Source organism: Ictalurus punctatus, chromosome 18 (genome assembly GCF_001660625.3).
Source record: "Ictalurus punctatus breed USDA103 chromosome 18, Coco_2.0, whole genome shotgun sequence".
Taxonomy (NCBI): Eukaryota; Metazoa; Chordata; class Actinopteri; order Siluriformes; family Ictaluridae; genus Ictalurus; species Ictalurus punctatus.
The window spans coordinates 8,265,553-8,283,159 of NC_030433.2; the positions used below are offsets into that span (position 1 = coordinate 8,265,553).

Here is a 17,607-nt window from a genome sequence, read left to right on the forward strand (position 1 = left end):
ATAAAGTATAACACATAATAATCAGAGATACTGATTATTTATGACAAATAAAGTGAGCTGCCTGTTATTAATAATAATAAAATACAAATACAGGTATTTATAAATCACCTTATAGATTTTAAATGTTTTGCAGTGTTTTGAGGCATTTGTGTATTGCATTAAAGCGGCGGTATGTAATTTCTCCCCTTAGTGGCAGTAATTTGAATTGTAATGAAAATTGAGGTGAAAACGCTGATAACCTCACACCGTCTCGGTTGTGTTCCAGCTGTGGGTGGAGATAATTTAAAGGCCAGAAAAAACAGATCTTAACATAAGCCTGAATGAAACATATAGTAAGATCCAGTGCGTAGGAATATTTTGCCGTGATTTTTAGACTTTCTAAGGAACACTTAAATGATATTACTGTTTAAGATACTTTACAGTACAGTTTGCGGACTGCCGCTTTAAAATGTGTTTTTTTTGGGGGGGGGGGCTAATGTGACCTGTTTAACCACGTTGTGTTTGTGGTGTTTGTGTGCAGAGATAACTACACACTCCAGATTAATTCAAACTCAGGGTTGTGTAACGAGGATCATCTCTCGTACTTCAAGTTCATCGGGCGTGTAGCGGGCATGGCGGTGTATCACGGCAAGCTGCTGGACGGTACGGTACCATGAGATATTGATGCACACTACCATCTTAGAATCTGCCCTCAGGAACGCTAATTATGCTGTTGGTGTGTTTCGTCTTGCAGGTTTCTTCATCCGACCTTTTTATAAGATGATGCTGGGAAAACCCATCACATTGAATGACATGGAGTCAGTGGTACGTTCCTCCCCTCCCATTTCAACCGTTTTTGCTCTTTAAAGGTGCGATAGAAATCTTATATGGTTTACTACTACAAATAACCTGAATAAATACGTATAACACGATAAAAAAAATGAAGGATTTAAGCAGTGGCCTTGACGAGTGTAGTATGTGGCTGAGGAAACCCGTTTGGAAAACTGGCTTATGGACCGGAACGCTTGCTTCCATGTGTGTGTTTGCACAGGCCTCCAGTCAGTCGTTTTATAGACACGCCCCAATGCCTTTTCACTCCGCCCACATCTCAGTCTGAAATCGCCAAGCACACAGGCAGATAATTCTCCGGTGGGCGGGGGGTACAAGTAAAACAGGAATAAACATCGGCAGATGGAGTAGAAACAATATAAACACTTAATTTTACCAAATATCACAAATCACATCTGTTCTCATTTTTGTATCCTGATATAAAATATATTTACCTTTAAAAAGTAAATACATACTTTAAAAGATGCACAAGATTATTCACACAGTAAACAGAATAATAATAATTTTTCGCGGCACAGGTTCTTCCACGTGCTCGCGTTTTTATTCTCTGCGGCACCAACAGAAATTGTTCAATAAATTCCAAATAAATCTCAAATTAAAAGATTCTTTTGATGTCAATCAGAGCTAAAATGTTAAAGCTGTAGAAATGATTGGAATCTACTAAGCCCAGTCAAAGGAAGGATTGAAATAAGGAAGGAAATAAATAAGGAAGGAAGAAAAGAAGCAAAGGAATAAGGAAAGAAAGAAGGATGGAAGGAAAGAAAGAAATAAGGAAAGAAATAAAGAATGAAGGAAGGATTGAAAGAAGGAAGGAAAGAAAGAAGGAAGGAAAGATAAAGATTGAAAGAAAGAATGAAGGAAAGATAAAGAAGGAAAGAAAGAAATAAAGAAGGAAGGAAGGGAAGATAAAGAAGGAAAGAAATAAGGAAGGAAATAGATAGATAGATAAATCCATTCTTTCAGGTTCATGCAACTGCCCTTCAGTTTTATAAGAAGATCATCTGATACATTTTCCTGCAGATCTTTTGGAGCCTCGTTTCTTTTCTAAAACTAAATTAGCATTAAAAATAAAATGAGGCGGGGCAAAACATTTACACAGTAATGTATGTGATGACATCAAAGCAGATTTTGTTCCTGGCTTTTAGTGTTTAGTGTGTGTGTGTGTGTGTGTGTGTGTGTGTGTGTGTGTGTGTGTGTGTGTGTGTAGGACAGTGAATACTACAACTCACTGAAGTGGATTTTGGAGAACGACCCGACGGAGCTCGACCTGCGCTTCTGTATCGATGAGGACAACTTCGGGCAGGTACCGAACCTTCACCTCCTCAGTGTGTTTTTAAAATAATTTCTTCCCCTTCAAACCCCAAACACTGGGCGTACTTGTACCTCACACTGTAGCACTCTACACTCGTACCCTTTACTCTAATCCCTCCATCACAGGGGAAGAAACTAAACAAAAAAGAAAAGGAGTGTTAAAAAGTCTACATTATATTGATACCCATTATATTGATTTGCATATGGAACCTGATTGGCTGTTATATTTGATGACACAATAACATGTGACTGTCACGTGTAAAACATGACAGAACAAACTCAGATAAGATTTATAGAGTACTGTTTTTTAAAACCTTTTCCATCTTCATTTTCACACTTGAAAGAACTAGGACATTTTATAACGTTTACTGTGACTGTAAAAGTATTGTGTTTATGAAGACGCTGAAATATAAATCATAAACCTGGTCATGTGATCGATTGATTGATGGATTGGACTCTCCCCATAGACATACCAAGTGGATCTGAAGCCGAGCGGGTCTGATCTGGTCGTCACCAACGACAACAAGAAGGAGTATATCGAGTAAGTCATGTCCGGTCTCAGAGCTGGTTCTAAAGATTTAATCTGTGCACATGGAAAGCTGAATAAAAATATGGACATGTCTGAGGTGTGATCATCAGGATGGGATTATGATGACGTCACAAACATTTTTACATTCCATTGAATGTGTGGTTTTCATTTTAAATAAAAAAAACATTGTGTTTAAATTTAACAAACCTCTCATGTACAAAGTTACTTACATTTCTGTACATCTAGGTAATCTTACTACATAAACTTCTCTCTCTCTGTCTCTCTCTCTGTCTCTCTCTGTCTGTCTGTCTCACTCTCTGTCTGTCTCTCTCTCGCTGTCTGTCTGTCTGCCTCATTCTCTCTCTCTTTCTCTCAGTTTGGTGATACAGTGGCGGTTTGTGAACAGGGTACAGAAACAGATGAACGCCTTTATGGAGGTAATGAACATCACTGCTGTCTGCACCACCAAATCTCACCACTAGGTGTCAGTGTGTGTTTAATAATCCTGCCCTGGCAGTCCGGATATGTTTTTGTGATTGTTGCGGCCAAAATTCATTGATTATTATTTATTTTTTTATCCAGTTGATGAGGGTTTTTTTGTTTTGTTTTGTTTTTTTTGTGATGAGTTTTTTGTGCTTTTTTGTGGAAAATTCGCGCAGAATCGCAATTGCACAATACTTTTGCGCGCTTTTTCGCAGTGATGTTTGTAGGTAAACGAGACCTTTTAGCTGTACTCTCTACTGTATTTAGAAAAATTGCAAGCTCCTCCGAATGTTATGGAGTTCGCTTGATTTTTTATTTAATTGTATTTCTCTTTTTTTTTTTTTTCTTTTCATTTCTGTGATCACTAAATCGTGAAATCCTTAGGGACTGCCCTGTGCTCCAGTTCTGTTTCAAAGCCGCCCCTCGAACACTTTCCCTCCCAGTGTAGGAGTTTGTAAAAAGTATGGGCGAGAAAGAAAGAAATGGAAATAAATGAATAAAAGCAAAGTAAAAAGAAAGAAAGAAATATAAATAAAAGCGGGGACAAAAACTAAAGACGAAAAACATAGTCAGAGAGCAAAGAAATAAATAAAAGAAAAATACACAAAGATGGTGAGAAAAGAAAAAAACGTAATAGAGGAAAGAAATAAAAAAGAATGAAATGGCAAAAAAGGAAAAGAAAAGTTGACTGAAGTAAGCAGAGAGAGAGAAAGAGGGAGAGAGAGAAAGGGAATAAAAGAAAAAAATTCTGATTGGGAACTGATGTTGGCTTTTGTTTTATCTTGCAGGGATTCACAGAACTGATTCTAATCGACTTAATTAAGATCTTCGATGAGAACGAGTTGGAGGTAATCACACACACACACACATACACACACACACACACACACACACACTAAAATACCAGTGTGTAATATATTAAAGGTGTTGTGGTGTTGTGTAGTTGCTGATGTGTGGTCTGGGTGATGTGGACGTTAACGACTGGAGACAACACACCGTGTATAAAAACGGCTACTGTCCAAATCACCCCGTCATCCAGTGGTTCTGGAAGGTATGTTGTGTGTGTGTGTGTGTGTGTGTGTGTGTGTGTGTGTGTGTGTGTGTGTGTGTGTTTCTCTGATGATCAAAGTCTTTTTGATGTGTTCATGTCGTGTGTTTGCTCTGATGAAAGAACCACATCAGAATCTGCTGATCAATGCACAGACACACACTCTCTCCAGCTATTGTTATCTTATTATCTAAAATAACCTCACTACTGGGTAACGACACGGATTCCAGAGCGAGGATAAATCAGACGTTATTTACTACCTTTCCACTACATTAGCCGAAATAACTAAATAAATAAATGAAACTCCATCACACCTGAATCCATTTTCCTGATTGATTAGATTAGATTGACTCTCACAGTCTCACTTCCTCTCTCTCTCTGTCCTGATCAGTCGCAATGTACTTCTTTCATGACTAAATCTCTGGCTTATTATAAAGTGTTTTTTCTTTCTTTCTCTTTTTTTTTACTCAATAATTATGCTTTCACGAGCTACAAACTAGTTTTAAACATTAATAATATTTTTTTAGATTAAAACAGCTATAGTGATCGTATTATTACTGATTATTACTAAAATGACCGATTTACTGTCAATTACTGACAGTTCTTGATTTAATTATCAATTTCTCCAACTTAAATAAACAGGTGAAACAGTCACATGCATATATATACTTCTATAAACTCTGTGTGTGTGAAGGCCGTGTTGTTGATGGATGCTGAGAAGAGGATTCGGCTGCTGCAGTTCGTCACAGGAACGTCTAGAGTTCCTATGAATGGCTTCGCTGAGCTCTATGGTGAGATCTCACACACACACACACACACACGTATATATCAAACCCTGCTGTGTTTCAAAAACAGAATTATTTGATAGTTAATTGATGTAGAATGTAAGGAACTCTGTATGCCAGTATTTCTTGTATTAAAATAGAAGATTATTCAATTATTAAGTACAAAAATATAATTATAAGAATAAAAGATGCAAAAAAAATTGTCATTTCAGTCACTTCGTCTGTTCTCTCGCAGAGCAAAAAAAAACAAACTTAAAACTAGTTCGAAATAATTAGTACTTTGAGCTTTGGTCTCGTGAACTTTCTTGGACTGTACCACCTGTGTAGGGTTTGGGGGGTGACGAGGAAATAAATATAATGTTCTATGAAATAAACTGCAGTGCCAGGCAATACTCACGGCTCACGTGAGGTACCTTAAGATACCTTAATTCCTTAAAACATACTTAAACCATTTAAGATTTATGATCCTCAAAAAACCTTTGAACTTTCAGAGTCACTGTGTTCTATCTATCATATTAACCCTGTTAAACTAATGGTACAGTCCAAAACCCTAGATAACCTCAGATCAAACACTGAGAAATGGGAGCATGAGGGACAAATATTGACTTAACAGTATCTGTGTTTTGCCTGAAGTGCCGGGGGAAAAAAGGGCAAAATGAAGAAAATGTTAATTTAATGTTTTAATTTAGGAAATCAAATCTAATATGGCAGATAAAATATTTTTTAAACGTTCATCTCCATGCTATGTATGTGTGTTTTTATGCTGAGCCCTTGTGTGTATGTGTGTGTGTGTGTGTGTGTGTGTGTGTGTGTGTGTTGCAGGTTCAAACGGGCCGCAGTTGTTTACCATCGAGCAGTGGGGGACCCCAGACAAACTCCCCCGTGCACACACATGGTATGGTCCACTTTCCCTAATACATATAGGTTGGATTTTACCAAGACACTGCTACCACGGGGGCTTCACTGCATTTTGGCATATGTTGGATGAATGATCTCTCTTTTTTTTTAACCTGCTGTGTTCATGATGAAATGTAATACATTTTCAGGTAAAATAAACATGCGCCGTTAGGGTTCCAGTTTTCATTGCGAAATAAAATTTGGGAAACGTATAACGTGATGTAAGATGTCTACTCTCCAACCGTTTTCTGTTTTCATGAAAGACTTGATTTTAAAAAATGGGGATCAAGATATGCACAAAGTAAATTTTGTGGGTTTAAAATATTCTTAAATGAAACGTTATTCATCAGCAGACTCCATCTTTAAAATCACATTCTTGCTGTTGTTAAATCCGTATTAGCAGTCAATCAGGCGCTAGTGCTAATCTATAATCTCTCCTTGCTGCAAGCTACAGAGTAATTGTGGGTCGTTTAATGAATCTAAAAGTGAGGAAAACCGAGCGAAGGAGAAAGACGAGAGTGTATATACAGTCCCCTCCGAAAGTATTGGAACAGCAGGGCCAATTCCTTCCCTTTTTTTCCTTCTATACATTGAAGACATTTGGGTTTGAGATCGAAAGATGAATATGAGATGATGGATCAGATTTTCAGCTTTCATCTCCTCATATTTACATCTAGACATGTTAAACAACTTAAACAGTGGCTCTTTTTGTTTGAACCCACCCATATTTGAAGTGATACTGGAACATGTGACTGATGGGTGTTTCTTGCTGCCCAGGTGTGTCCTGTTAAATTGACTAAAGATTTAATAGTTCTGAATGTCTACTCTTGGTCTGAACCCAGGGTTTCACTTGTGAAGACTACATTTGTTGTTAAAAACGATAAACCAACATGAAGTTTGGAGAACTGTCTATGGGAGAAAAGCGAGCCATTTTGAAGCTGAGAAAAGAAGGAAAATCTATCAGAGGCACTGCACAAACATTGGGCATATCCAATACAGCAATTTGAAATGTCCTGAAAAAGAAAGAAACCACTGGTGTACTGAGCAACCAGACGTGGAACGGGTCAGCCAAGGAAAACAACAGCAGCTGATGACAGAAACATTGTGAAAGCTGTGAAGAAAAACCCAAAAACAACAGTCAATGTTCCAAAACATTCAAGCTCATGTGTGAAACATGGTGGAAGTATCATGGCTGACGATGTGCTCTGTATCATGGCTGTCCCTGTGCTCTGTATCATTGCTGACCCTGTGCTCTGTATCATGGCTGACCCTGTGCTCTGTATCATTGCTGACCCTGTGCTCTGTATCATGGCTGTCCCTGTGCTCTGTATCATGGCTGTCCCTGTGCTCTGTATCATGGCTGACCCTGTGCTCTGTATCATGGCTGACCCTGTGCTCTGTATCATGGCTGACCCTGCGCTCTGACTCCAACTTCCTAACATGCTGGGATATGCGAAGAAAAAGAATTTCACTGTGCTGTAATGTATACATGACCAATAAAGACTCATTATCATCTTTCAATCTCAAACCCAAATGTCTTTGGTGTAGAGCACAAACTAATGAATTTGGCTTGCCTTTCCAATATTTTCAGAGAGAACTATATGTATACTTTCTTCTCATATTAAACATGAAAAACAAATGAACACAGCGTACACAGACATCTTTACGTGCTGTTTTTGCGTATGATTGAAGTGGTTCAGTGGGGTTCTTATAGCAGTTATTTATTTAGCTATTACATTTAATTTGGCATTATTGTTGCTGCTGTTGTTATTATTATTATTATTATTATTATTATTATTAAATATTGTGTCTTGTGCGCAGTTTTAACCGTTTGGATCTGCCGGCTTATGAGACGTTCGATGATCTGAGGGAGAAGCTGCTGATGGCTGTGGAGAACGCACAGGGCTTTGAGGGAGTCGACTAGAGACACACACACACACACACACACACACACACAGTCGAATCTGAGGCCTGGAGCCTTTTATCAGTTTTGTGTGCGTGAACACATTGAGACTGAACTGAGACTTTACGCTACACTACAGCACAGTCCTTTAACTCTCTTTCTCACTCTCTCTCTCTCTCTATCTCGTTCCCTCGTCCTCTCACTCTTTCTCTCTGGGGTGCTTTTACTCATCTCTCTTTTCAGTCTTTATTTCTCTTTAACTCTCCTGTCTTTTTCAATCCCTCCATCTTTCTTGCTCTCAGACGATTGATCCCCCCCCCCCCCCCCCCCCCCCTTCTACACCGGTTCACAAAGGATTGAGTAGTGAAGGTGCAGTAATTGGTAAACCCACATCAGGTCTTATAAACACCAGATTACCTTAGACGAAGAAGAGCGACGAAGAGCCACTCCTCCTCTTCCTCCTCCTCTTCTTTCTCACACCTACTTCGCTCTTCTCTTCTTCCACGCTGGGGATATTTTTTTAAATCTTTCTTTTCTTTTCTTTTCAAAACTCGGAAGTAATCATCATTTTTAGATTTTTATCAGTTATTATCCGGATGATCTTATCACGTTGCCGTTTGTATCGATAATGTACGTGGTTTACAATTTTAGGTTAAAAAAACAACAAAAAAAAACAAATAAAGAGATGAATGAATACTGCATGGTGAGCTGGCCGGGCTGTAATGGGATTACGGCCGACTCCCTGATCAGTGTGTTAGTGCTGAGGAAACTGGCATGAACATTCGTGTATGTCGTGTTATGGATATGATTACGTAGTAATTAATGCTGTTTTCCTGCTCCCCTGGAACTGCCGGGGAAAACTGAGACGCCGTGTAAACGACGTTTTTCTTCACAAGTGTATTATTAATATTCTTACAATTGTTATGCTGTTTGTAAATTTTTTTGAGGATTGAGGAAGGAAAAAAACAAGCAAACAAACATTTAACTGAGTCACTGTATGTATTAAAGCTTCTGTAAGTATTAACAGCATGAATGAAGATGTGAACGTTCTGACTGCTGCAGATTTTTAGTACTTAAACTCCTCGTTTCGTTCTGTCACGTTTCTTTTTATCCCCCCCCCCCCAACACCCCCCCCCCCTTTTTTTTTATTATTTATGTCCATTCTAACATCACTAAAAGCTGTAAGGGCACTTTATCAGTCACTCGCGAGCCTCGTGGGTCGACATTTTTTTTCTCTTTTATTAATATTAACTTGAATGTGACTTTGCTATAATATCAATGATATCTTTTCTGTTTCGAGCACACAAACGACACGGTGCAATACTCTCGTCTGCTTTCTGTCTGACGCTCACCCTGGCCTCACAAACATCTGATCCGGGGTCAGTTTTGCCCCCAGAGTTGTAATGACATGGATCAGGACTGTAAAAAAGGGTCGTTGTGGAGCAGGTTCTCTGAATCAATTTCTTGGAATTCGATTCTCTGGTTTAGATTCTCTGAATCAATTTTTCAGAATCAGATTCTCTGAATCAATTTCTCAGAATTAGACTCTCTGAATCAGATTCTCTGAATCAATGTCACGGAATTAGACTTTCTGAATCAGATTCTCGGGATCATTTTCTTTAAAGCAAGGTCTCTGAATCACTTTCTCTGATTCGGATTCTCCGAATCAAGTTCTTGGAATTTGATTCTCTGGTTTAGATTCTCTGAATCAATTTTTCAGAATCAGATACTCTGAATCAATTTCTCTGAATTAGATTCTCTGAATCAATTTTTCTGAATTAGATTCTCTGAAATAGATTCTCTGAATCGCTTTATCTGAGCCTTTTATTTCTCTTAGTTGGTTTCTACACTTTCTCTCTTCTGCCGGTCACAGCGTGGTTCAGCCGATTTTTCTGATCTACTCTGATGTTATTGTTATCTTTCTTTCTTTTCTCTCTGTCTCTTTTGTAGAGCCTGTTGTTTTTGTATCGATGGGGAATGTTCACCCTTGCGATTCGTATAATTGGTTCAAATTAAAACTGAGGAATGAAACTCTTACGTTCCTGTCTGGATTTTGTTTTTCATTTACTGTATAACATACATATCCGTTTTGTAGGATTATTACTGAGTATAATTAATCTGTGTACGGTGTGTCAAGCGTAAACTCCTCTGTCCTGACGATGTCGGAAAACACTGGAGACTCCTTCCACAAACGTTAAATAAACAAATATTTCCTTCACTGAAAACTTCACCGGAGCAAACTCCAGTCCATATTATTTTTAAGTGTGTGCAGATTTCTAACTCGTCTGGCAGATTGAAATAGTGGTGTAATTCCTTTTCAGTAATCGATATCGTATGAGAAACTCAGGCTACAAACTACCAAGTAATGTTTGATTTCCATGTTAAAAAGCAGGTCAGAGGGGGAGTCGAGACAAGTCTGTCCTGCTTTACACACACACACACACACACACACACGTACACACACACACAGAAATTGTATTGAATTCCATGAAATGGATCTTAGATTAAACTTGGATTAAAATTTTTTACTTTGTTTCATTTTGGATATAATTAGCAGTTTGGCCAGCCGGGAATTTTTAATAATAGATATAATAGATCAAAATTTAGCCATTTAGCTCTTTTAAAAAAATATATACTTTATTTTATTTTTAAAATTATTTTCCAGGATCGAGTCTAAGATGACACACCTTTATGCTCATATGTTGTAATATAATAATATAAAAGTAATATAAAAATAATAATCACATTTCTTTGCTGCATTTTGCTCTTAAATGAGTAACGGTTCAGTTATTTAACGTAGAATTAGCAAATAAAATTAAAATCAAAACATGGTTGTCTAGCGTCCATGCTAAGAGCATGAAGGACATTCTAATAATATCCGAAATTTTTTTAAACGTTTTTATAAATTGATCATTTACTTGTGTAACAGGGTTGTGTGTTCAAAGTGACTTCGTCAGGCAACATCACGATATCACAGAAAGAACATAAAGGAAAAAGAATTTAAAGAGAGAACTTTAGTGTTTTAGCTTTATAGCTGTAACCGATGGTGTAAATGTAGTTTAGGTCCGGTCGTGTCAGGTTGAGTCGTGCTTTTACTCCACAGTCGACAGATCAGCCCCGAGCAGGTCAGAGGTCACGTCAGTCGCGTGGGTGTATGATAACGGCATGACAGTTTTGGCCTTGTGGAGATTTTTGGGTTCAATTTTTTTGTGTGAGGTTGAGGGGTGTGTGTGTGTGTGTGTGTGTGTGTGTGTGTGTGTGTGTGTGTGTATCCTGACAGAGTAATTAATCCATTCATCCTTTTCTTTTTTTTTTTCTTTTTTTTTTTATATAAATAAAAATGACACCCAAAGGTGTGTGTTCTCTATACATGCAAAAAAAAAACACAAAAAATAAATATTTGTTAAATATAGATATAGCAACAATTATCAATTTATATTTAACTTTTTTTAGTACACCTGGGTGACTAGGAACAGAAAATTGTTCAACCGTGACTTCCGTGATTCCCTTAAATTCATAACAATGGGTCAGACCAAGGAATATATCTGTGATGTGCGGCAAAAGGTTGTTGAGCTTCACAAAATATAAAGTGGCTATCAGAAAATAGCAATAGCATTGAAAACGCCCATTTCCACCATCAGGGCAATAATTAAGAAGTTCCAGTCAACTGGAAATGTTATGAATCAACCTGGAATTGGACGTGTGTCTATATCGTCTCAACGCACTGTGAAGAGGACGGTTCGAGTGACCAAAAACTCTCCAAGGATCACCGCTGGAGAATTGCAGAAGTTAATTGCGTCTTGGGGTCAGAAAGTCTCCAAAACTACAATCTGAAGTCACCGACATCACCACGAGTTGTTTGGAAGGGTTTCAAGAAAAAAGCCTCTACGCTCATCCAAAAACTAACTCAAGCGTCTTCAGTTTGCCAGACACTACTGGAACTTCAAATGGGATCGGGTTCTATGGTCAGATGAAACCAAAGTAGAACTTTTTAGCAATAAACACCAGAGGTGGTTTTGGCGCACACGCGCAGCAAAATCACCAGTGTTGATTTAACACCCACAGTGTTGAATTCACACCCTACAGTGTTTATACGAGTCCATTAGACTCGTATAAACACTCTGGGTGTTAATTGAACACTAGGGATTTCACTGTGCAGAGAAGTAGCCTTATGGAAAAGTACCTCATGTACACCGTTAACTATGGTGGTGGATCTTTAATGTTTTGGGGCTGTTTTTCTGCCAGAGGACCTGGACATTTTGTTAGGATACATGGCATCATGAACGTCATGAATTTCTTTATTCTAAAATTTTGAGACACTGGATTTTTGATTTCCATAAGCTGAAAGCCGTAAAAAAAAAAAAAAAAAAAAAGGCTTGAAATATTTCACTTCATGTGATGAATCTAGAATGTATGAAAGTTCCACTTTTTGAATTAAATTGTGGAAAACAATTAACTTTTCCACGATATTCACATTTTATTTTGTTTTAATTTTTATTTTTTTAAGATGTACATATATTTGAGTGTGTGTGTGTGTGTGTGTTGAGAGGTGAAGGGAACTCGGTTCGTTCACACAGACACTCAGTCGGTTATCAGTTTCAAGGACGAGCAAATAAAAGCTGCTCGGGACATTTTATCAGACGCTCAAACATTTCCAGCGCCAACTCTCTCAAAAGCTCTGAATCAAACCTCAGTGAAAATTCAGGGAAAAAGAAGCCCAAACATAGTAACGCAGCTTACGGGTCGGTCAGGGTGCACGGATCGCAATTCTGTGAAATTACGCTGCAAAACTCATTTCATTTGTAATTTTCCACAGCGAACTTTAGTCCAGCAAAAACACAAACTCAGACTTTAGCTAAAGGAGGTCTGTTAGCCAAGGGCTACAATTTAATCTGCGCTTGTGTATGCCATCATTAGTGACATCATAGTAACATTAAATGTAACTATAAATGCATAAAAAATGATGTATCATTCTTTAGTTAATACAAATTTTACTCATCGTACTGCAGTTAGAAGAGGAGTAAATCGCTCTGGTAAATCGGCGTCATCACACCACCCCAGCTTGATTATTTTCCTGTAACAGCACGTTCCAGACTGTTTTGCAAACATGCAGCTCAGTGACATTAGCTTGAAGCATTGTGCCTGTGTGGCTAATCGTCATGCTATTCACACTGACGCTACATGCATAACTGATGTCACCTCTTCTGCTAATATGCATAATAAAGAAATCTTAACAATTCGGTCTCATTCATTCATTACACAACAGAGTTAACAAAAATTCACCAAGCGTCTCTATCACCTCCATTTTAAAAAGTATAATTAAAAAAAAATCTTCTGTTTTTATGCTAGTGCTAGTTAGAATGCTCGCAGTAGTGTATATCACCAGTGGACATTAGCATATTCGGGCTTGTTAACATCTTAGTAGTCGATGCTAGTTAGTTATGGCTAGTTTGTATGCTAGTAATGGACAATAGTATTATTAGTGTGTTAGCAGTACATGCTAATATTTTAGTAGTACACTCAAGTAAGTTATGCTAGTAATGTTTAAAATACTACCAGTAGTGGACTTTATTATGCTAATGATAGTTTTAATGCTAGTTGTGCACTTTACTGTGACAGCAGTATATACTACACTAGCTAGTATTTTAGTAGTGTATTTCAGTAAGTTAGCATATATTGTCATTATAATACAGTGGGGGAAATAAGTATTGGACGTGTCAACATGTAAACATTGGACGTGTTTTTCAGTAAATATATTTCCAATGAGGCTATTCACATGAAATTTAAACCAGACATCAGTATTAACTTAATAAATCCACAAATATAAAGAATTCACAACATTAAATCCATAAATGAAGTTATGTGTAATAAAGTGGAATGACACAGGAAAAAAAGTATTGAACACGCTAACTGAAATGTATTTAATACTTAGTGGAGAAGACTTTATTTGTAATTACAGCTTCAAGACACTTCCTGTATGAAAAAAATGAATGGGCCACAGTATTCAGGTGTGATTTTGGCTCAGAAGCTCTGCATCTCGTTTGCAGCAGGTCATAACAGCAATATGGTGCTCTACTAAGTACTAAAGATGCTCGCCATGAAGGGGGTGAATAATTTTGAGGCTGGAGAAGTCATTCTAAATTGCATTTTCAGTTGAATTTGGAGAAACCACTTGAAGCATTTATTGTGTTGAACTATTTCAATTGCTTTTGTTTGATTTGTTCATCGCAAACAGCTGAAAGTCTGAACATTTTCACAATAAACCTGTAAGTAGTGCATGTTAGTATTTTAGGGCTGGGTTTGTGTGTTAGTACTGAATGCTAGTCAGTTAGCATTAGCTTGTATGCTAGTAGTGAATGTTCGTTGTAGTAGACTTGAATGTTGTGTAGTTAGTGACTATCTTCTTTTTTTTTCTTCATGTCCTGGAGGTTGGGTTTTTTTGGGTGAGTGACCTGCACTCCACGTTGCGAGCTGATCAATAGCGCTCAGAGCTTATCTCCCACTTCCATTTACTGTTTGACTAAAAGCCTTGGAGGCCACATAAAGAGGAGCAGAAGGGAGCAGACCGACCTGAACTTAGCTCGTATCGTCAAAATGAACTGCTGCTGGGCGATCACTGGCGTAGAGACGATGGGAACGTGTGCTGGAATTTGTAAATGGTACGCAAAGTCATGGCTTTTTTATTTTTTGGGTTTTTTTCTTACATTATGGCAGTGTTATTTTTGTTATTTAGTGATCGCACACATGCTGTGGAGACCTGAAAGCTTGATGACGGCCATCTTTACGATTGGATCCAGAGGTGGGTTGAAAAATGTTATTAGTTTATGAATCTCTTAGTGATATTTAGAGAGAAACGTCGTCGTGTCTTGATATGAAATTATGTTAACATTGATAAAATTTGGGGGAAAAAAATAAATAAATAAAAATCTTGGAAGATCTTTTCACAAGGTGGGAAGGTTGTTGCAATATATTCGAGAGAAATGGGGATTTAATTTTGCCACCTGATTTACAATGTTCAGTCCGTGTTGCTTTGATTTTTCAAAATTTCATGCTTCCAACAGCTACTTTTCTCAGGCTAATATAATCTATAATAAACACAAAATTACAGTAAATGATAAAAGACTAAAAAACATTTTAGTGGCCTGTAGAGCTCAGTCAGTTCAGTGATGGATAAAACACTATGTGTGGAGCTGTTATAGTAAAATAATCAGTGACGTTGAATTCATTTCCTGTAACAACACATCTTCAAGGGTTTTATTCCTCTTATACCACAGCATTTTACCAACTGCATTTTTTATTTAGTAAAGAATCAAACATGATACTTTTTACCTGTTTATTTACATTTAGTATTGTGGAAACCACTTCCTGTTCTCTTACATTACCACAGCTATAAACAGCATCTCTTTATTCTCTCTCTTCAAATTAATAAGACACAAAAACCTCAGCTTGTCACGTGACATTGAAACCGCAAAGAAGTGTAAACTCTTCTGTCCTGAAGACACCAGAAAACTAAAAGTTACAGCTTTAATAAGTTCTGACACTGGAGACTCCTTCCGTAAATGTTAAATAAACATCTCCTTACAGAAAACTTCGTCATGTCGATGAGGTTTTAAAATCCGTTTATTATGGGTGGCGCGTCCATCGTACACGGCTCTATAAATGAGCTGTTACTATAGAAATGATATTAGAACGAGCGCGTTAATGTGCTACTCTGAGTCGCTGATATAGAAAATTAATCAACACCTTCTGACCAATCAGAATCCAGAATCCAACAGCACAAATTTAAATACAAATAATTGTTCATTGTATGTAGGATGTCTAATTTATCTGTCAGTTTAACTCTCTCTATCTCTCTTTCTTTCTCTCTCTCTCTCTAGGCCGTGTGTTTGTGTCTCCTCTCTCTCTCGTTCTCTCTCTCTCCGCAGTTATGGAGTGTGACAATGGTGTTTGTGTCATGTCCAATCAAACGCCATTATCACACTAAATAACTACGGCGTGACCATCAGACCACACCAGCGCGCACAAACACACACAGACACACACACACACATACACACACATCTCATCAGCAGGACGGGGCTTGATGGTCACCAAGGATGTGCGATTCATCAGTGTATCATGTATGTGTATATGTGTCATCTAACCTTTACACTCAGGAACACTTCAGTGAGCAGTGTTGACATCACAGTTATCTCTCTAACAGACAGCTGTGTGTGTATACAGCATGTGACCATAATATAATATCTGTCCAATTATAGTTTTAATGAATTCACAATGCTATAATTGTGCATGTGGAATATCTGGACAGATATCATATAACCGATCTTCCAGTTATGCGAGCCTATACCTAAATATAGCCACAGCGCTGCTGAATCCTGGATTGTGATTGGTCAGAAGGTGATTATTTTTCAGCAGCTCTGACTGTAATACAGCTGCACTGCACGCTCCACATAATCTCCACATAATCTTCACATAATCTAATTCTAAATAGACTTTCAAAATCTGTTGTTATTTAATACAGAAAAATGTGTTATAATTGTTGATATTTCTATAAGCAGATGTTTAGAACATTTTTGAAATTGTATAAGTGGCCAAATTTTTCTTTTAGTGTCGCTACTAAGTAATGAAATATATACTGGTAGTTTTTCCACATAGTTACTATGTACTTACCAATGAATAATAATTTTAAAAAATATTAATATTTAATTATGGTCTGAATATTTTTGCACATACCAAGTTTCTATAAAAATATGTACTTCAATATTCAACATGTGACATACAGTACATACCTGACATTAATTGTAATTACTACATTATCCATGAAATACCAGGATGTTGGTAGAGTAGAATAAGTGCTACTAAATATACATGACAGTCAAAATCAGTACTAAAGCAGCATATTTTGTATGAAAGGTCATGTTTTGCCCTTTTACCCTGTTCACACTGCAACTTGACTCTTGTTCCATTTAGCTTTGGTGTATCTGGGAACCTGTAACTCGATCTGCAGAAAACAGACCAGGAATTCGTTTTTAAGTTTGCCGACGTTCCTCTGCTTAGTCTCAGTCAGCTTTGCATTAAAAAAAAAGTACTTGTAGGACAATCATGTTTTTCTCCCACAGTCGAATCGCTTTCCTGGGCATGAGTGTGTAATATGACTACATTTTAGAGGTCTTGAAATACAAAGAACACACACACACACACACAAATACGTTTTACTCCCAGCTTTGAACTTTTTTGCTCTTAAGTAAACTTCTAAGCCTAATTTTTTTTTTCATGCAGGCTTCATGTGAGAAATTTGTCTCCTGAGCTCAAATGTTCCTGTGGGTCAAATGTCTTCTGCACACCCTTAGGGTGAAATAAGAAACAACAAGAAGATATTTCATGTGTTTGTCTGATCATTGTTCAAAACATTTTTACCCAGTGATGTCTCATCTTTTGTTCTCGCTTTGCATAGATGAATGTCCTGAGCTTAAGGTTAGCGCTTAACGCTTAGCGTTACATTCCATCTTCAACCACTTACTCCTTTTCAGGATGACGGGGAACCTGGAGCCTATCCCTGGAGCATCGGGCACAAGGCGGGGTACACCATGGACAGGGTGCCAATCCATCACAGGGCACAATCACATACACACACACACACCCATTCATACACTATGGATATAGACATGCCAATCAGCCTACCATGCATGTCTTTGGACTGGGGGAGGAAACCATGTGTGTGCGGCGGTTGAATGTTCTCCGCTGCAGGGGGAGAACATTCAAACGCCGCACAAACACAAAAGGAGTAAGCGGTTGAAGATGGATGGTAACGTTAAGCGCTAAC

The 17,607-nt window shown here is 37.7% G+C and overlaps 1 protein-coding gene and 1 long non-coding RNA gene across 6 annotated transcripts in view; both read left to right on the forward strand.

Annotated features, from left to right (window-relative positions):
* The window catches only part of nedd4l (NEDD4 like E3 ubiquitin protein ligase), a 64,180-nt gene extending 54,359 nt beyond the window's left edge, over positions 1-9,821 (forward strand). For all 5 annotated transcript variants that reach the window (XM_017492554.3, XM_017492556.3, XM_017492551.3 and 2 more), the window contains 10 exons: positions 521-642; positions 734-804; positions 2,036-2,131; positions 2,607-2,680; positions 3,045-3,105; positions 3,940-3,999; positions 4,095-4,202; positions 4,894-4,990; positions 5,807-5,879; positions 7,703-9,821. In XM_017492554.3, the coding sequence (XP_017348043.2) occupies positions 521-642; positions 734-804; positions 2,036-2,131; positions 2,607-2,680; positions 3,045-3,105; positions 3,940-3,999; positions 4,095-4,202; positions 4,894-4,990; positions 5,807-5,879; positions 7,703-7,805 (865 nt within the window). In that variant the 3' untranslated portion in view covers positions 7,806-9,821. The remainder of the gene's footprint in view (positions 1-520; positions 643-733; positions 805-2,035; positions 2,132-2,606; positions 2,681-3,044; positions 3,106-3,939; positions 4,000-4,094; positions 4,203-4,893; positions 4,991-5,806; positions 5,880-7,702) is intronic.
* A 4,083-nt stretch (positions 9,822-13,904) lies between these two features.
* LOC108278873 (uncharacterized) lies at positions 13,905-17,503 on the forward strand. Its single transcript, XR_008398313.1, has 4 exons — positions 13,905-14,050; positions 14,213-14,443; positions 14,518-14,583; positions 17,315-17,503. It is a non-coding gene; the product is annotated as an uncharacterized LOC108278873 (long non-coding RNA).
* Positions 17,504-17,607: the final 104 nt, after the last annotated feature.